The sequence below is a fragment of the Sceloporus undulatus genome, chromosome 4, assembly GCF_019175285.1.
Source record: "Sceloporus undulatus isolate JIND9_A2432 ecotype Alabama chromosome 4, SceUnd_v1.1, whole genome shotgun sequence".
In the NCBI taxonomy this organism is placed as follows: domain Eukaryota; kingdom Metazoa; phylum Chordata; class Lepidosauria; order Squamata; family Phrynosomatidae; genus Sceloporus; species Sceloporus undulatus.
In genome coordinates, this window is record NC_056525.1 from 219,793,709 (window position 1) to 219,814,352 (window position 20,644).

General features: G+C 43.4%; 2 protein-coding genes across 3 annotated transcripts in view; one reads left to right on the forward strand and one right to left on the reverse strand.

Moving 5' to 3' along the window:
* Positions 1 to 2,475: 2,475 nt before the first annotated feature.
* The window catches only part of SDC2 (syndecan 2), a 122,806-nt gene continuing 104,637 nt past the window's right edge, over positions 2,476 to 20,644 (forward strand). The window contains exon 1 of one of the 2 annotated variants that reach the window (XM_042464950.1): positions 2,476 to 3,357. In XM_042464950.1, coding sequence (XP_042320884.1) covers positions 3,295 to 3,357 — 63 coding nt within the window. In that variant the 5' untranslated portion in view covers positions 2,476 to 3,294. The remainder of the gene's footprint in view (positions 3,358 to 20,644) is intronic. The other variant, XM_042464949.1, reaches the window with a different exon arrangement.
* On the reverse strand, positions 11,332 to 14,111 carry LOC121929400. The gene is made up of 2 exons (XM_042464940.1): positions 13,651 to 14,111; positions 11,332 to 13,365 (listed from the first exon to the last, which is right to left on the reverse strand). Exon 2 carries the CDS (start codon positions 13,322 to 13,324, stop codon positions 12,044 to 12,046), a length of 1,281 nt encoding a protein of 426 aa, XP_042320874.1. The 5' UTR covers positions 13,325 to 13,365; positions 13,651 to 14,111; the 3' UTR covers positions 11,332 to 12,043.

Genomic DNA, 20,644 nt, shown 5'->3' on the forward strand with positions numbered 1-20,644 from the left:
ACTTCTTTGATCCGTTTTATCACAAAATGTCATTTATAATCAATATCTGTACATTTTGATAAATATCTATCTAGTCTTCTTATTTCTTTATGGCATTTTTCTATTTTATTGATTTGATTTTCTGTCTGCTGTTAGTGTCGGAGGCAAACAGTAAATATTTTGTTATGTTTGGCCACCTTTCTTTACTGAAACAGGTGTTTGTAGTTTCATTTCAATTTTTCCTTTTTAAAATTTCTTTTTCTAATATGATATTTTTCTTTTCGGTGTTTATACATACATTAGAACGTACAGTATCTAGCTACATTCATACATATATACATTCATACATACATAAGTAATTACATTATTTTTATTTTGATCATATTATTTTTGATCATTTGTCCAGTATAGTTATCTATTTTCTTTTTTATTGTTTGTTAAAGACCAATGTATTTTACAAAAGTTTGTTAATAACTCTTAGTCTTTATTCCATTCCTCTTTCCATTTTCCATTTAATGCCATGGTTAGTCTGTCTAATTCAATCATGTCAAGATATTTTCTTAACCATTCATCTAGTGTTGGTATATCCTTAGATTTCCATTTTTTTTGCATATGTCAGTCTAGCCACCGTGATCATGTACAATATAAATTTCAGGTGTTTCCTTCCTTCTTTTTCTTCTATAATGTTTAACAAAAAACTTTCTGTTTTAAATTTGATTTGGATTTGTAATATTGTTTATATTATATTGTGTCTGTTTTTCCAAAATTTGATTGCTAGTGGACATGTTCACCAAATGTGGAATAATGTTCTCTGGTTTAAATCACATTTCCAGCATTTGTCTTTTTCATTTTGTTTTATTTTAGCTAATTTGTTTGGTGTAAAGTACCAGTGGTGTACCATTTTGTAAAAAAATTCTTTTATGTTCATAGAGAGCATAAATCTTAAGTCTTGACCCCAATTTTCCAATTTTATTGTATGACCTGTTTTTCACCCATTTAATAGTGCATTATTTTATGGTTTCATTTTCTAATTCTCTTTTCAAAAGAAGTTTGTATAATTTGGAAATTGTAGATTTGTTTGATTTTAATAAGATTTCAGCTAATTCATTCTCAGCTTTGCCAAAACCTTCCAATTTTGCATCTATTTTAAATTTTTCGCTGAACTGTCGGTATGAAAACCAGTGGCATATACAGTATGCCCATTGTCTTCTAATTCCTTTTTTGTCTTTAGGGTTGGTTTTGTTTCTTCCCATTTGATTAAGTCTTCGTATTTTAGAGGTTTTTCCAATTGAGTTGCTTATCCAATATTCCATGCTTCTTGAGGACCCAAGCTACAGGATGCAAGCTACAGGAAAAGAGATTCCACCTCAACATTAGGAGAAACTTAGTGACAGTAGGAGCTGTTTGACAGTGGAACACACTCCCTCAGAGAGTGGTGGAGTCTCCTTCTGTAGAGGTCTTTAAACAGAGGCTGGATGGCCATCTGTCGGTGATGCTTTGAGTGAGAGTTCCTGCATGGAGGGAGGTTGATTGGATAGTCCTTGTAGTCTCTTCCAACTCTATGAGTCTATGGGGATTATCACAGGGAGGCACTAACTGTCGCTAAAGTGCTGGTAAAAGATTCCTGAATTTTGAACTTCCGTTATTGAAGAAATGGCTGCTCCACGAATGCTTTGACAATGGGAGAGAAGTGTGATGCCTCAATGACGATTTAGAAGTGTGGTGGACTATCACACCTTCGCACTTCAGGAACGCTTCAGAAACATTTTACCCACGGTAAGCCTCCATGTGAAAGTAGCCTAAGGACTTTATCACACGAGGCACTTACTGCGCTGGAATCTTGGCCCAAACGCTTCAGAAGTGCGGAGGTGGGATCGCCGGTTGTGCTTCTGAAGCGTCACTGAAGCGCGCCCCGCTTTTCACCAGTTGAAGAATCGTTCGCGGAGCAGCCACTTCTGTAATAATGGGATCTTTGCGTTATTACAAAAATAGCTGTTCCGCGAATGATTAGTTGACGGAAGAACAGCAAAATGCCTCCATGATGTTTGAGAAGTGTGATTAGCGATCCCACCTCCATGCTTCTCTGAAGCGTTTGGGCCATGATTCCAGCCCAGTAAGTGCCTCGCACAATCATAGAATCAGAGTTGGAAGAGACTGCACGAGCCATAAGGCCCTGTGTCTCCCAGTAAAGTTCTGGAGCACCACATGATTCCCATCCTTGCTGTAGATGTTGTGTAGTTGCTGGGAATGCAGCTTTGCATGACTGTTCTATGATTCTAGTGCAAAAAATAAAAGGGGAGGGGAGCATGGCTAAGGATTTTGTGTGGTGTGGCAATAGGAGGAGGTCAATGGTGTGGGTGTGTATGGGAGAGTGACACCATGAGTTCCCACACCGGGTGACACCTGCCCTAGTGACGCCACTGCCCCCCCGCACCCCCTCAGCAAGGCCACTGCCTTCCAATGCTTGCAAAGCGCGCTCTCCAAAGCCAGAGAAGCGCCAGGGCTCTCTCTTCTTTGCGCGCCTTTTGCAAGAGGCCAAGCAGGGCTGGGGTTCCCACTGAGACCCCCCTCTTTCTCCTCCCCCTTATTTCCCACTGGCTGAAGGAGCTGCCAATCTGCGGTGTGTGTGCGTGTGGGGGGATAATCCCCCTTTAATGAGGAGGAGGAGGGGGAGGAGGGGACACTCAAGAGAAGAGAAGAAGAAGAAGGAGAAACAGACAGGAAACCAAGGAGGCAGGAGGGCCACTCTGGAAGGCAGCCTCCTTCCTCTCCTCCTCGCGTGGAAATACCACGGTTCCCTCACCACCCACAGCCTTGCCCCACAGACCCACCCCCAGGCCCTCCTCCTCCTCCTCCTCCTCCTTTGTGGCCAAACTTTGCCTCCTTGGAGGGAACCAAAGGCAAGAGTTGTGAGGGAAGCAGCCCAGAGGAGAGGGGCCAAGGAGAAGCAGAGGGGCGCTCCTGGAACCGGAGCCCACCGCCCCCTTGAAGCTCCCCACCGAGCCGCCCAACTCCGCCCCGAAGCCAGCCAACAAGTGAGGAGGGCTTGGAGGGAGAAGGAAGGAAGGAAGGAGGGAGCCCGCGCCTCCATTGCTTCAGCCAAGAACATCCTCCTCCTCCTCCTCCTCTTGGGATCCTACCCTTCTTCTTCTGCTTCTTCTTCTTCTTCTTCTGCTCCTCTTTGGGTTGAAATCCCGAGTATATAGATCTATTTTTCCTTCTGGGGAAGAGTCTCTCTCTCTTTCTCTCTGTTCCTCTTTTTTGATCTGTTTTTGGAGCTTGCCCCAGGCGAGAGAGACTAGCAACCCGGGAATAATGTGGACCGTGTGGCTGCTGCTCGCCTGCGCCTGGATGGCCTCCTGCGCCTCGGCCGAGACGGTGAGTTGGAGGGGGGCCCTGTTTGGGTCTGGGCTGGGGGGCTTGGGCTTGGGGGGCAGAAGGGGAAAGGCAGCCCTGGGCTGCCACCCCCCAGAGCCTCTCGACCCCCGGTGGATTGCGTCCGAGGGTCCCTGCCTCCCTCTCAGCTCAGGCAGAGCCCCGCAGGAGCCTTTGCGCGTTTTTACGCACGGAGCTCGGGGCTGGTGCTTGGGAAGAAGGAGCGCCTGCGGAAAGTTCCCCTTCTCCTGGTTGAAACGCCAGAGGGCTGCTGCTGGCATGAGCGTACCCTCATCTTCCCCCAAGTGCCACGGAGGATCTGGCGTCTGCCAGTGTCAGTATTCGTATTTTGGAAGATTTAGATACATTTAAATGGAGCTCTTTGGAAAAATTTAGATGCAACTCTTTAGGAAAATCTGAATGCAGCTCTTTTTTTTATTAAGCCTTGCTTCTCCAGTTCCAGAGCAACTAGCCTTGGCTCCGAATCTGTGTGGCGTTGTGTGTTGTTGTTGTTGTTGTTGGGGCTTTGGCTAAAGTTAGGCATTTTAGGGGTTGGAGAGGGAGAGCTTGGGAGGATGGATGAGACGCCCCCTGTATCTATGATGTGTGTGTTGTGTGGTGTGGTGTTGCTTCTTCTGTGTTGTCTGTGTTGTGTTGCCGCTGTGGGGCTTTGGTTTAAGCCAAGTACTCTGGAGATTGGAGAGGGAGAGTTTGGGAGAAAGGTTGAGACGCCCTCTGTGTCTGTGGTGTGTGTGTGTGTTGTCCTGTGTGTTGTGTTGCTGCTGTGGGGCTTTGACTAAAACCAGGCACTTTGGAGATTGGAGAGGGAGGGAGAGTGGGAGGAAGAATGAGAAGCCCCTGCTTTGTTGTGTGTTGTGTTGCTGCTGTGGGGCTTTGGCTAAAGCCAGGCACTTTAGGGGTTGGAGAGGGAGATTTCCGGAGGAAGAATGTGAAGCCCCTGCTGTGTGAGTATTGTGTTGTGTTGCTGCTATGGGGCTTTGGTTAAAGCAGTGCTTCTCAATTATTTTCTGTCATGCCCCCCCTAGGAAGAAGAAAACATTTCGCGCCCCCCGCGCAACTGTAAATAGGATCATTTGTCTATAAAATTGTTATAAGTACACCTCTGCATAACAGAGCTTCGCGCCCCCCCCTGGGGGGCCCGCCCCACTATTTGAGAAACGCTGGGTTAAAGCAAAGCATTTTGGGGATTGGGCAGAGAGAGAGTTTGGGAGGAAGATGAGAAGCCCCTGCTGAGTGTGTGCTGTGTGTGTTGTGTTGCTGCTGTGGGGCTTTGGCTAAAGCTAGGCACTTTGGGGGTTTGAGGGGGAGAGTTTGGGGGGAAGGATGGGGCTCCCCCGCCGTTCCCACATCTGCTGAGCAGAGAGGTTTTTGCAGAGGTCACTTGCAAAGATGAAAACTTTTCCACCAAAAGGTAGCAGCAGGAAAAGTTGGGGCGAGAGAGGAGGAAAATCCCTAATATTCTCTGAGGCTGTGATTTCTCCAAACCTCCCTCCACACTTTGAATCAGGGCCAGTCTTTTGCAGAGAGAGGGACCTTTCTTATTTTGAAGGAGCATCTGACAAGGCTTTTGAGATTTGGTGAGGGTGGTTCCTCTCTTTTTCCATTATTCATTTAAACAACCTCCACCACATTACAGTTTGGAAACAGATGTGTTGAGATGGGGAAAGCTTTCCAAAAATGCATCCTCAAAATGGCTCTTCACAAAGTGGGTGCTGTGGTTGAGGTCCCCCCCCATCTCCCCAACCTTCCCTGGTGGCCTGTTTTCATACTCCAGACAGGTTTATGATGTTGTCGCCTTGCAGGGAAGGACTCGAGGAGAACATGATATGATGGTGATTCTGGCTTGTCATCTTCCGTTGAAAAAGCCCTGCTTGGTGTGTTCTGCTTAGTTGATCAAAACTGAATTTTTAAATTTTAATTTCATTTAATATTTTTGCAGTACCCTCCGAAACTATGTGTGGGGTTGCTGGCATTCTTCCCTGGAAGCAAATAAATAAATGCAATTAAGGGAAATGAGGAGTTAAATCCCCATCCCCTTTACTGGATTGAGAATTGCTTACTGGATGCACATAGATTGTGGGATGAAGTTGGAGAAATGTTGTTTTTAACTCTTGGGAATCGCTTTGCAGCTGACTAATAGGCTCATCCTAACTTTAGAAAGCCACAAGGGGATTCCTCTGGATTGTAACTATGGTGCTTACTCAGGGTGTGCAGTGAAGTGGTATGATCTTTTAGTTGTTGCTGTTCAGCCGCATGACTTCCTTTCTGTACAGTTCAGTTTAGAGATAGGGAAATCTGTCTACTCACAATTAAGCCCCATTGAGGTCAGTGAGATTTGGTTCTGCAATTTCAGAACTGAATACATTTCTGAGCCTTGTGCAATTGAAACTGCCCTCTCCTTTCTCTTTCCTTTGTGGAGTAGGGGAAAGTCTCTTTACAAAATAGCTCAAATCCCTGGGGACTTCTGTTGCTGAAAGTACGCCTATACCTGGAGAACAGTGAGGTTCAGCTGCAGATCCTGAACCAATGTGCCTTGTGGTCTCTTCCATCTCCCCCCCCCCCTTGGTTTAGCATTGCTGTAAACTGTTTGTACAGGGGGAGGGGACTCCCCTTGCTTATGGTTGTATTGCCTTCTCCTCTCCTTTATGGCCCTTTACTTTCTGTTCAAGGTTAGAAGTAGTTGGACGCTTCTGGAATCTATTGAATTTACAATCAACGTTCTCTGGAGAACGTTATTTGCATTCACAATCTCCCATGTTGATTTCCAACACAAGCATCAAAACTACTGGATGGTAAGAGTGAATGAAGCCAAGCTGAAATCTGAGAATATTCCTCCTCCCACACATTTAGCTGTTCCTTTTTTTTTGGAGGGGGATGGCTTTAATGTCTTTTTCTCTGTTCGTTTGGTGTTCATTTGCTTGCTAGAATTTTTTTCCGTTTTTGTCCTGGAATTGTGTACATTGTGAAAAGAAGTGGGAGGGGACCTTCCTGTCTCTTCTTGGTTTAGTGTCTGTAAGAAGCATTCCAGATAATCTTTCTTGCACCTTTAATCGTAGAGATGTACAAGAGCTCCTCCATGTATAACAAATATCTATCTATCTATCTAATGCAGGATGTAGTGACTTCCCCTCCATTATTTTTTTAAAAAAAACATTTTGGGATGACTTTGTATGTTGTCTAGAGTTTATAAAGGTGGTAGGCACATCATATAAATGTTTACAAAGAAATGTCCTGCTGAGTTAAAAAAGACTTAAGTCCAGTTCCCAGTTATGTTTACATAGAACTGGATGTGCCTAAACAAAGATCCTGTGCACACTCATTTCAGGGTAAAGACTTGTTGAACTCATTGGGTTTTATTTCTGTGTATAATTTAGGATTGAACTGCATATGTTAGTTTCTAGGTTGGATCTTTCTCATAGCCTAACTGCAGTGATCAAATCACCTTGCCAGGCAAAATCTTTTAATGTTTTTAAACTTCCTTTTCTTAAAAAAATGGCCATGGTAGAATTTGATGACAACCATTTTTGTGAGGATTATTCCTCCCAGAAATACTGCAAAAGCTTTGTTTTCTAGTTAATGTAGCTTTTAGTGTCACCATTATGTTCTGCTTCTCTAATAAAGGCATCCATCACAGAGCTATTAACTGTATTTTTGCCCTCTGAAATTTTAGGTAGCTGAATAAGTAGCACTCATTTTTGCCCTGATGAAATAAGATGAATGAGGATTTGTGGTTTTATGGAATGTCATTCAGTTTACAATCCATTACAACAGGTCAGTTGAAAACTGTGAGTGATAAGCATGTAGATGTTCATGCATTCACACATGTGCCTACATTCTGTTAACTGAGAGAATGGGTCAGCACTGCAGCATTTTTTAGCCTACCTTGAAAGAGTTAGGGAGGCACTCATCCCTAACTTGCCTCTGGTACCATCTTGGAGAGTCCTCCTTCAGACTTTCAGGACCTGGTGTCTTTTGTGTGGCAGTTTGCGTTAATAGTAATAATACTACTAATAATATTTCTTATCTATCTCTCCCCAAGGTTTGAGGTGGGGTACAACATAGATAAACACATAAAACCATTTTAACACATTAAGTTAAGACACACAAACCTACTCAGCAGTTGTTATCCCCAGCTGGTGTGACCATTCTTCAGAAATGATGGATTTTAGCTTCTAAAATATCAAAGGGTAGCAGGTTGTCTGTATCTGAACTGAAGGCTGTGTAATTAACCATACTATACATTGATTATGTTAAAAATCTTTGATTTCATCAATTGAAGTACTGTAGTCCCTCCATCAGTGTAAATAGCAGTTGTTCCATGCACAGTTGCTTAGACAACAGGAATCCTCTTGCAGCTTTATGGTAGTATGAATGCCATTACATGTGCAGTTACACTTTCTCAGAGGTTTTGTAATGCAAAAACACGTTCCAGGTTGTGCAAGCCCTATGATGCTAACATAAACTACTGCATAAGCCTAGGGCTGCATCCACACTGCAGAAATAATCCAGGTTGACACCACTTTAACTGTCATGGCCCAATGCTAGGGAGTTCTGGAAACTGTCATTTTGTGAGACATTTAGCCTTTGACAGAGAGCACTGGTGCTGCCACAAATTACAGTTCCCAGAATTTCATAGCATTGGGCCATGTGATGTCAGCATGGATTCTTTCTGCAGTGTGGATGCAGCCTAAGAGTGCTTCCTAGAAGGTTTGGTAAGAATGATCTCTATGAGTGGGGCATTGGGGGCAGTTGTTGCACAGTGAGAGAGTGCATGAACATGTCTCCAATTATACACAGTATGCACAATTCAGTACTGCAGTGTAGCCATATTTATGCTATGCAGTCTGTTAGTAGGCTCTCAACCATTGTCACCTGATGGCCATACTAAGGTAGGTGGTCCACAGATGCATTGTCTAGTTCTGGGGCCATGCTCAGTGTCTGATAGAAATGGCCAGAGCTATGCTTCATTGGCATAGCCTTTGGGAACTCAAGGCCATCTTCATACCATGATGCTTGGAATATTCACCTGGAATATTGTGTCCAGCTCTGGGCACCACAGTTCAGGAAGGATGTTGAAAAGCTGGAGCGTGTCCAGAGGTGGGTAGCCAGAATGGTGAAAGATCTGGAAACCATGCCCTAAGAGGAGAGACTTAGGGAGTTGGGTATGTTTAGCCTGGAGAAGAGATGGTTAAGTGGTGATATGATAGCCCTGTTTAAATATTTGAAGGGTTTTAATATTGAGGATGGAACAAGCTTGTTTTCTGCTGTTCCAGAGAATAGGACCCAGAACAATGGATTCATACTACAAGAAAAGAGATTCCACCTCAATATTAGGAAGAATTTCCTGACATTAAGTGCTGTTCAACAGTGGAACATACTCCTCGGAGTATGGTCGAGTCTCCCTTTTTTGTTGGTTTTAAAACAGAGGCTCAGTGGCCATCTGTTGGGGGTGCTTTTATTGTGTATTCCTGCATGGCACAGGGTTGGGCTGTATGATCCTTGTGTTTTCTTCCAGTTTTATGATTCTATGATTCTGTTATTCCATGTTTACCTAAAGAAAGCCTATTGATATCAGTGACATTTCTGAGTAAACATAATTCAGATCACAGCACTGATGTAGTGTTTTATTAACTGCTGTTTTTACCAGTGTAAAAGTCACAATTCTATCCAAGTTTCCACTTCCTCACTTGCAAACTGACTGCTTATGAAATTATTCTTTTGAGTTAAATTTCACACTGATTTACTGTGGAGAACACATTTAGTTTACTGTAAGCATGTAATCTGAACACAGCAGTGCTGTAGCTTAATTCTGTCTTTTAAGTGCATAAACAGATTTTAATACTTCAGCATCATTTAAATTTTTTGTCTTCCAAACATGACCGATCCATGTAGTGTTTGTTTGTTCTCTTGCTGCCCTTTAATTGTTTTTGTTTTGGAAAAAGTAAGCTCTACTCAACAGTTGTTCCAGAGAGAGGATTTGTTTGTTTTTTGCTGTTGTTGCAACAGAAATGAGGAATTGTGGCATGCTAAATGAGGGAGCAAGTCATGCTAAGAAAATTGTACCAGGATTACAGTAAATACTGAAAGCCATCAATTGTGGTGACACAGTTGTGGCACTTGTAGCTTATCCATAAACTATATTTGGATGCCTTGAAAATATTCCACGTTGCCACCGTAGATCACTTTGTTGAGTAGTTTCAGCAGGTAATACACTGGGAAGATATTATCAGTAAAGTTACTTGCAAAAAGTTCCATTTTTAAAGGTAATGATTTATGTTACTCATTTAAGCAGTACTTAAACAGTAGCCCATACTGCTGCTTACTACAGAGATGAAAACAAATAACTCATTATGTCACTTGTGCTTCTCATTACTTTTCCCTTCTTATATACTGGTTTTTATACACAGATTCAAGCATACATGGTTTGGAAATGTTCAAAAAAAGTATAAATTTCAAATATCAAACCTTAATTTTCCATTTTTATAAGGGACACCATTTTGCTATTTCATTATAGTTAATGGGACTTGAGCATACACGGATTTTTTTTTATGCACGGGGGATCTTGGAACCAAACCCCAGCAAAACCAACCATGGGATTGATAAGAGAATGGTATAAAACTTGATCAAATCTGTCAAAATGCTGACAAGACATGACTCTTCAAACGTGTCTTTCGGAAGCAACTAAAAACTATAACTCACTGTATCAATAAAGTAATTTTCTTATGCATTTTGTTTTTGAAATATGACTTTGTTAACCTTTCTGCCCCAAAGTAACTAGCTATTAATATTACCTAAACAAATTGAGTGTCCTTTATCCTAAACGCTTGGGACCAGAAGTGTTTTCAATTTCAGATATTTTTTTTTCTTTTGGATTTTGGAATATTTACATATAAATAATGAGATGGGAGTCTTGGAGTCTTAGAGATGGGACCCAAGTCTGAACGTGAAATTCATTTATGTTTCATATACACATTATACACCTAGCATTAAGGTAATTTTATACTCAATATTTTAATAGTTTTGTGCATGAAACAAAGTTTGTATACATTGAACCATCAGAAAGCAAAGGTGTCACTATCTCAGCCACCCTTGTGGACAAATGTGAATTTTGGAGAATTCTGGAATTTGGAATTCTGGATATTAAACCTGTAGCTCATGACTTCCAAGGTTTGATATGTAGTGTGATGTTCAGGTAGTCATCCTACTGAGGAATGAATTTTTTTTCTTATTAAAAAAAACCTCTATTCATGTATGGCAGAGGCTGCATCCGCACTGCAGAAATAATCCAGTTTGACAACACATTAACTGCCATGGCTCAGTGCTATGGATTTCTGGGATATACCGTTTGTTGTGGCAGCAGAGCTCTTTGACAGAGAAGGCTAAATAGCTCACAAAACTACAGTTCCAAGAATTCTGTAGCACTGAACCACAGCAGTTAATGTGGTGCCAAACTGGATTATTTCTGCAGTGTAGATGCACCCAGGGATAATTTTAGTTGTTACTTCATTGAAGTTTCCAGCTGAGGTTACGAAATGTCAGAAATATTCCCATATATTACAGGAGAGGAAAGACCATACATAAGTGTACAGGTACACTTCACTTTGTTCTGGATGTTTTGAAAGTGCCACCTGCAGATCCCTTTTCCTTCAGTTATAACAGAACATTTGAAGATACTGCCTGAGAATCCTGTGCATCTCTCAATAAACTACAAATTCCAGGATTCATTATAATGGAACCGTGGCAACTAATGTGGAATCATAGTGTTATAATTATTTAGTGTGAAAAGTCCCTAGGTCAGAGCATTGGTTCGCATAGTGCAGTACTGGCTACATTAAAAAAGGTGAAGGCAGTCGATTTTGCAGTCATCAGAGTCAGCATCTTAACCACTGAGCCACTGTGTCCTTATTGCCTACATTGCCTGGGAGGGCGACGGCACAATAAGACATGAGCCATATGTGGAGGAAAGGTCACAACTTTATTCACGCAAAACAAGCAGCCAAAAGGTAGGGTTGGCCAAAAGCATGAGGTCTGGATCATCGTACAACCCGCTGTTGTAAGATACTGGCCGGTCATATATCAGCAAGATATCGGGATGAGCTAGGGGCTGATGGAACGCCCTCTCATATCCATGCAACCTAGTGATTGCATTCAAATTAAATCCCCTAGTCACCGGGAAGCAGTGTCACGTTATGGCCACAACACATGACCTCATCGCTCCCGTGGCCCATAGGGACTCCCGATACAGTGCTATGCAACCATATAGACCATGACCACCAGATCCAGACCCTCTGCTGCCGCCACAAAAGGCAGTTACTCAGTAACGCCTGCCGCCAACCCTACCAACACAAAGCGCACAAAGCAGGAGTCCAAGAGGAAGCTGCCAAGCCGGCCTGCAGTCCTATCCAAAAGGACATATTGAAAGGAAATAGCATGTTCTACTCGCTTCCTAGGCAGCGAATCGACGGCAAAATGCTGGTGCCGATTGTCCAAACCTTTAGCGTGTCACAACTGAAAAATAGAAATTAGCAAACAATAATAAGCTGCAATCTTAACAACACAAGCAGCAACAGAAAACATGGAAACCATTCCCATGAAGTAAGGGAAATACAAGGAATTAACTGACATTGCAAACCCAGAGCAGAGTCAAATAGAAAGCTCCCAATGGCAGCTATTTGGAAGCAAGCCCAACTCCAGGATTAATAGGAGAGGCAGGACGCCTGGCCCGAGAAAACTGCGATGAGGAAAGAGCATCAGGACAAGACAACCTGGCATGTGAGCCTCTACAAAAGGCACAAAGGTGATCGAACTTGCACTGGGTGCGTATGCACTTGCCAACATTAAAATCCCAGCACAACAGACCCTTATCAGCAAATTGAGATGAAACTTGGGACAATGCTCGTGGCGCAGCCCGAGTGCCTACTTCCAGCAGCCAAATTTCATTGTGGAGCAGGTCCCAACGCTCCCTGGAATTCTGCGAAGCATGCTGTCTGAATGCCGCATCGTAGGCGATAGCCGCTGTGTCTCCCGCAAAAGCCTTGGCCCTGAGAACATTAAGCAAATGGCCGTCTAAATGCCACGCTCGCTCAGGGAAGGCCATAGAGACTACCGCTTTAAAGATGGTGAAGCCCTCCAACCAGTTAGCAAAGGTGTGCTCAGCCGGTGCAACCTTGGGCTCCTTCTTGGCCTTCTTTGTCGAAGTAACAGCAATAGCCTCCTTGCCCTTAGGCTGGAGGAGGGTGAAGACATCCACGTAGCATCCCCGAAGAATGAGCTTTCTAACCTTGCTAGATAAGTGAGCTCCCGGAGGGTGCTCACCTGGAGCACAAATGGGTAAATCATTCATCTGTGGATCTACCCACACACCCTGGAGTCCTGAATGCCAGCGAGGTAGGCCAGGAACCAAGGCATGATCAACCCAAAAACCATCCCTCCAGCATGGAACATTAGGTCGAGGTCCACCTGCAACTGCAGGTTGCTCGGACCCTGCAAAACGGGCCATTTGCCGTCTCCTCTTGGCCTTCCTTTTCCTCTTCCGTTCCTTGCGCCGATCAGCTGATGACGATGCTCCAAGCCCCCTTTCATCATCTGACGAAGAAGAAGATGAACTGGAACTGGACGAATCCGAGGAGCTGGGCGCTGGTTCCCTCGCCATCTGAGATGCAGGAACAAAAGAAGGCGCAGCAGTGGCAGGCTGACTGGAAGTTGTAGCCTGCTGAATCAGGACAGCAATGGACCTTGATAAATTGGCGACTATCTCGGGTGAAAGTGAAGATGCCGCCGCAGGCAGTGAAGGAAATGAATCTGCGGGAGGGTCTGCAACAGGTGTCCCTTTGGGAGTGGAAGCTCTGTGTGTCCGTGCCATGCCAGCCCATGACCTTCTGGGCAATCCAGACTGACCCCTAGTAGTAGGCCTGGATGCCAAAGGCACAGGAGGTGGCTTTGGAGGCATACTGATAATCCCAAAGAACCAGCAAAAGCAAGCCACAAAACATTATGAATTTATGAGGCCTACTCAGATACATAAAGGAGCTCTGGTGGCGCAGTGGGTAAATGCCTGTACTGCAGCCATTCACTCGAAACCACAAGGTTGCGAGTTCAAGACCAGCAAAAGGGCCCAAGCTCAACTCAGGCTTGCATCCTTCCGAGGTCGCTAAAATGAGTACCCAGGCTGTTGGGGGGCAAATTAGCTTACTTGCTAATTAGCTTACTTGCTGTTCACCGCTATGATCTTTGGAATAGCGGTATAAAAATAAAACAATTATTATTATTATTAACCGCACCAGGCAAAATAAACCAAGTTCAAAAATTTACTTCAGCCGAGGCTGAGAGAGTGTGCCTACAAAAAAGGAGGGGGGAGGGCACCCCACTGATAACTGTCAATGAGCCCATCTGGAAGCATCTCCCAAGAGCTCTGTTCCAACTAAAACCACTAGGCCACACAGTCACAAATTACAAAAGAATAGTGCAGGGCTCCAGCAGGCCTGAAATTGCCGAAGCAATTTGCACCGGGCCAAAACAAAATGGTGGGCGCAACTATTCCCGCCAAAAAAAAGGCGGGAAAAAACCCACCCAAGCGGGGGAGAGGCAAGGGGCAACGCTAGGAGGAGGCAAATGCTGCCCTCCACAAGCCCACTCACCTTAGCTTCCAAATCAGCCCAGACCCGGGCCAAGAGCCAAGAGGGAGGGCAAAGCCCTCTGTGCTCACCTCCTGCTCCTCTCAGCTTGGCTCTGCACACCAGCAGAGCCAAGCAGCAAATGGCACTGTGCACTGGGCAACTGGGCCTAAATAGGCCATGCCCAGGGGGTTGCTGGGAAGGGAGTCGCCCCGCCCCCAGAGCAGCCGAACCAATCGGTCGCCCTGGAGGACCGAGGCAACCATAGAGAGGGACTATCTGCCCCCTAGAGCGGCCTTTCAGAGGCAGAAGTACCTCTCTGTCCCTCCCCAGCAACCAATCGCCAGCAAGCACGCCCCAGCAAAGCATGCTGGGGCACTACACTGAGCCTGCGTTGCCGCTCCGGCGGCAACACGGCCTGCCCGCTCAGTCGGGCGGCCGTCTTTTACGCACAGAAAATTTGTCTCTCCAACAATTTGTGGTGTTGTTAGATAGCTACTCTTATTAGTCCCAGCCAGCACAGTCATTGGTAAGAGACGATGGGATTTGCAGTAGAGCAACGGCCAGAAGGTCACTAGTTGCCCAAACTTTATATTGGCAGAACATCTCAGAGGGGATTTTATCAGTCCACTGTAAAGCTACTAAAGACAAAACCTGGCACCTTCTGTATTCCAAGTGTGCGCTTTGCACACTCCTGCAGTGCATAATTCTTGCCTTTCCCAGCAATGCTTGCCCATTTTATGTTATGGGTACCATATGCCATGGCTGAGAAACTAAGAACTTCAAAATCTAGTCCCGAAACAGGAAGAGGTGCCTCATTCCCATCTTAGATGTCGGTTTCCCATACAGGGGAAGCAGCAACAGGTGAACAAGTAGGAGTTAAGCCAAAAGGATCCACTTGTGTTTATTTCAGTGGTATACTAGGAACGTTAAGACACTCATATACGCACATTCCATGCTTTTGCAGTTTTTTGAGTTTTCATTCTATGTTAGGCTTGCTGCTTTTGTGTATTAGCCTGGAGCATGCAAATCTGGCCTGTGAAGAAATTTTAGCTCTCTGCATGTTTTGCACTACAGCTCCCACAGTCCCCTTGGCTATGCTGGCTGGCATTTCAAGTCAAAAACATCTGGAAGACCAAAGATTCCCCCAATTCCTGATCTATGGCATGTTTACTACATACTGGGGAATTTGGATCATTTTTAATTGACTTCTGCTTGAGGGAATAGTAACTGGTCAAATTGTAGGTCTATACAGAAGAACTGAACATGTGCTTTAAATTTGTTTTTTAATCATACAAAGATGAGAGAATTTTGACTTAAAAATAATAATAATTGAAAAACCAAATGTTGAACATTGACCCAGTAGGTGTTAAAAGGATTTTGAGGTTTAGCTTCACACACTTGTTTGAAAATGTGGGAAACTGCTTTGTGTACAGCTTTAAAGTTGTTAACCTCTCTTCAATGAAAAAATACACCTTTGTGCAAATCACAGCTTGCAAAAAACATACAGGTATATCTCAATTAATGAAGATGTGTTTGTAGGCTTTACTTGGTTATTTTTGTGTGCCATCAAGTCATTTCTGACTTATGGAAACCATGGTGTTTTCTTGGCAATATTTGTTCAGAGGCATTTGTCTTGCCTTCCTCTGAGGCTGAGAGAGTGTGACTTGCCCAAAGTCACCCAATGGGTTTCATAGCTGAGCAAGGAATCTAAACCTGGTCTCCAGAGTTGTAGTCCAGCATTCAAAACATTACTCCATGCTGGCTCTAAAAATGTTGGTATCAGAGGTAGAAATAACATGGAAAGAATAAGAAGAGCTTCCTACATCACACACACAAAAAAGGAGAGCAGTTCAGCATGTTTCAGCAATTCAAAACTAACGTTATGCACATGTGAAATAAAACAACCAGGTCAGGTAAGGCATTAGTAAACAAAAACATTAATAAATAAAAACAAACAAAAAAAAATCTACTAGAGACCAATTGAAAGTTTCTTCCAAAATGTATAGAGGAATGATTTTTTTCTTTGAATAGCCTCCACTTTTCTTATGATATCCATTTTGGCGGTGAAACTTTCAGATCTGTGATTTTTCAGCATGACTTTTGGAAGCAACTAAAAATTGTAACTCGTAATACCAATAGAGCAGCAGTTCCCAACCTGTGCTCTGTGGAGCCCTTAGGGCTCTGTGTGCACTTCCTGGGTGCTCTACATCCTCTCCAGGAAAATGAAAGAAGTAAACACTGAATGAAATTTAAGAATAAGAAACAAAAAGTAACACTACTCCTAAACACCACTAACTGTTAAGACATAGGGATGGCCTCTTAGGGGCTCCGTCATAGAAACTGGTTCTTAAAAGGGCTCCACAAATCAGAAAATCCAGTGATCTGTTTACTTTAGGGTCTTCATAAGTCACAACAGACTTGAAGGGAAAACAATGCTGGAAGACAGCATAGTTGGATGGCTACAAACCTTAACAGGTGCACTCTGCTCTTAGGGTTGCCATATTCCACACCATCATATCCGAGCATCTAATTTGCACATTGAGCAAATTATTATAATTATACATGTTATTAATTTGCATTCTGATTATGCAAATTCAGCACATTAATGCATTTCAGGGCCACCACAATGCCAGCAGTGAAGATTTTCAAAAGGATTGGAGGAGAGATCAAGCGCACGGTCAATTCTTGTTTCCAGAAATGCAAGAAAGGGGCCAAAAGTTCCTTCCTTGCTGAAGCCACCCCAAAAAGATGGATGTGGAACTGGAGGCTTCTCTTGGAGTCCCAGAACCCAAGAGGATTCTTGTAAAGGAAGCGCCTTTTCCAGTGAATTTTTCAGAGGTGAAGTTACAGCCTTCAGTAGTGAGAGACTTAAAGGAAAACGTGAAGGCCCCAGAGAGATCTCAGGAGCGAGAAGGACCTTGCCCTCGAAAGCTTGCCGCTTTTGACATAAAACTTCACTCTTCATCAGAATATCTGCATCGCTTTTGCCAGAGGATTCCGGATTATGGCCCCAAAGCAGCCACTGAAATAGTAGATTATCTGGCCTGAAATAATCTGGGCCTTGTGATACACCATTTTTTGGAGTGCTGTGAAGAGGATTGTCAAAGCATGGCGTATGCTGTAATTTGTTCACCCAACTCTGACGTGCATAGGGCAATACATTCTTTCCTGTCCAGAGAGGTTAGATGCTCTCATATGTTTCAAGAGACGGAAGAACAAGTGAAGGCAATCAGAACCATCAGGATGATTGTAAAACACCACAGCAATGTCAAGAAGATAAAGAAGTGGGTCTGGTCAATCTTTGGTATCTTGTCGTATGCCTTGGTCGTCGCATCCCAGAAATGCAAGGGGGAGGAGACCAGTGGGAACACCGGAAGCTACACACCTCCAGATGAGATCATCGAGATTAAGGCCACCATATTGGAGAGGATGGAGCTGATACGTTTCAACCACGCCTAAAAACAGGCCCAACGCCATCCGGCCTGAAGAAGAAGAGCCCTCCTGCTTGCCAACTGTCATCTTCTGGCCTAGGAGGGAGCGAAAAGACAGGCCTAATGCCATCCAGCCTGAAGAAGAAGAAGAACCCTCCCGCTTGCCAGTTGTCATCTTCCGGCATGGGAGGGAGTGAAAAGACAGGCCCAATGCCATCGGGCCTGAAGAAGAAGAGCCCTCCCGTCTTGCCAAATGTCATCTTCTGACCTGGAGGGAGTGAAAGGACAGGCCCAATGCCATCGGGCCCGGTCTCGATTAAGAAGAAGAGCCTCTCTACAGTCCATCTGCCTTGGTCCAGGCCTCAGAGGGAGAGAAGAACTGCTGGACCTGATCCCCTTCCCCACCACCATTCTCTTCTCCTTTTGTGTCGTGTCTTTTTAGATTTTAAGCCTGAGGGCAGGGAATCGTCTAATTAAAAATAATAATAATTGTAAGCTGCTCTGAGAGCCTTTAGGTCTGAAGGGCGGGGTATAAATATCGTAAATAAATAAATAAATTACTGTACTGCACTTTTGCTACCATTATGTTTCAGCCTCAGTACCAGTTCCAAGCTAAGAGCTTTCTTTCTTTCTTTCTTTCTTTCTTTCTTTCTTTCTTTCTTTCTTTCTTTCTCCCACTAGCTAGTGTGAAGAGAGGGAGGATTCCAAGCAGCCCCAGAGAGCCTTTTACTCTCTCCAGGCCGTTTGGAAGCCAAATTCCACTGTGCTGCAGCCTAGTCCCAAGCAAAAGTCACTGCCACAATTGCCACTCAACACAAGGCCATCTTGGTTTGCCTCCTTTCCTTTCCCACCTTCTGGGCCTATCGACGGAAATGGGAAGGGAATGGAAGAATAAAGTGGCAATGCTACCCCATGCATTAGCAACCGGAGCCTGCGGGGCAAGACGAGGCTACCATCAGTGCCAGTCTTCTTGCATCATCACCACTGCCACATTTTAACCTGCCATCGACCTGTGATGAAGGAGAACTTGGGGATTTAATCGATTCAGTCAAGAATTTTCCAGGACAAATGGCAACCCTATCTGTTCTATACATCATAATAAGCCCTGCTTATTCTGAACTGAACGGTGGTACTTTTGCTCTGGATGTGCTGCCTCAAGCTATGGGTTACACTAAATAGGTTGACAGTTGCCACTGGCCATGCTGCCGGGCAGATTCTGGAAGTCATAGTCTTAGCTTTTCTATGCTCTGGTAACTTACATCGGCAACACATCCTGGGGAAGATCAGGGAGTTCATGGGGTACAGTATTAATGGTCTACTTGAATTATTAAAAGTCTTGAATGTGAGATAAAAATACATTAACAGATTGAACTAAATAATTTGTGTAATTAAGAGCCGTCCTTGTTTGTCCTCTTTTTTTGAGAGCTAGCAGTGGGAAAATGGTAATTTTATTTAAACTCATCTTCATGAAGAACATCTAGAATGAGTTATTAATTAAATTATTATTACCAAATGGTTATTTAATTACCTTGTAAAATGAGTTAACTTTTCCCGGTCAGCAGTTCAAATGTTTTCCTTATGGCAAATAATTATTTATGTTGTGATCTGGAGACTGAATAAAAGAGCACTTGTCTGCCTTCTGAAAAGCACTCTGTCATCTTATTAGATGTGACTGTTTCTTTTAAACAGACTTGGGTTGTGTTCTTTGAAGATGGAGAGGTTGCATTTAGTCCCCTGTAAGGCACTACTTGTATGGAAGTCATAAAGACCTCCGTTGAATGTTTTTGCCTCATCTTAGCTGCTGCAAATAATGAGTAAACAATTTGGGTTTGGTTCAAGACATATTACTAAAGTGGTATGACATGGTTTCCTGATGTAGTTAGTATGGGAGAATTACTTCAGGCTGTTTGGTGGACAACATTTTGTTGCGTTGAGTTGTCCTTAGCTCCTGTTCACAAGGCAAATTAGGGGTTTGCTGTCTGCAGCACTAGTAATTTTAGCCACAGATTTACACTGCACAAATAATGCTAATTCTTGTACACAGCAAAGCATATTTACACCCTTCTTGAGCAAAGAGAGATTAATCTTTTGACCTTTAATGACAGTAATAGTGTTGCTGTTGTTGTTTCTGAAGTTCCATAGTCTTGAGGAACAAGATCAAATAAAATATAATCATTTTTAAATGCCAAGTGTTTTCTGAAACAACCCTGGGGAAAACCAGTGTAGTGACTTTAAATCTTAAGGGACCCATTTCCAGCAATCACTTGAGAACTATTGTCTGGTTCTTGACTTTGCTGAGAGTGAAATGCTAAGAAATCCACGATGAACAACATATGAGTTTAGTATTTTATAATTAACCTGTAAGTTGCAAATTATGAATCAGATTTTTTAAATGATGTGAAGGTGTCCCCCCCCCCCCCCCCGCTTAAAGCATACTTGCGTGCACAGAGACACATGACCGTGATAGGGTAAATTGTTTCTGGCCAAAGGTGAATTTATTTTGGATAGTTTTACTAACATTTTTAAAGCTGTGTTTGAGTTGCCTGCTGAACACAAATACACACTTTGTACTCTTCCTCTCCTCATCTCAAAAGAATTTCATTTGTATGCTCAGAACATTTGCAGTAGTGAAGGTGGCATCTTGCTTTGGAAAACCATTCATACAAAATATGTGTGAATTCACACAAGTATGGAATAATTGGCTATTCCTCAATTAGATGAACACCCACAAAGATTAGATCCTTTTGGAAATGATCTATCATTTCATTGGTATTGGTGGCAGCACCACTGATGCAGAGCTTAGTGATTATTTGCATAGCAAAACAACTCTTTATTAAAGCCTCTGGGGCCTAATTGATTTTATCCAAGTCTGTCCATGTGCTATGGATTTCAGACGTTTTCAATGGTTTAAACTGATCTTAATTGTCTTGTTTTAACTTGATAAATTGTTTGATACACTTTTAAATGATTTGTTGCTATTCTAAATTGTTGAAATTGGTCAAACTGATTTTATTGAAAGCTATCCTGAGATCGCGGGATAAAACTGCTTTAATGAAATAAATAAATCGTTGATGTGGACAATTTTTTTTAACCTGCTGGCTATCCTTCTGGTAATAGATCTCAGCATACTTAACTAGACAGTTAGCATTCTTTTGCTGGTGCTGTACTATTTAAATACTTGCATAAAGAGGGACCTAGCCTGGCATAGTGGTTTGAGTGTCA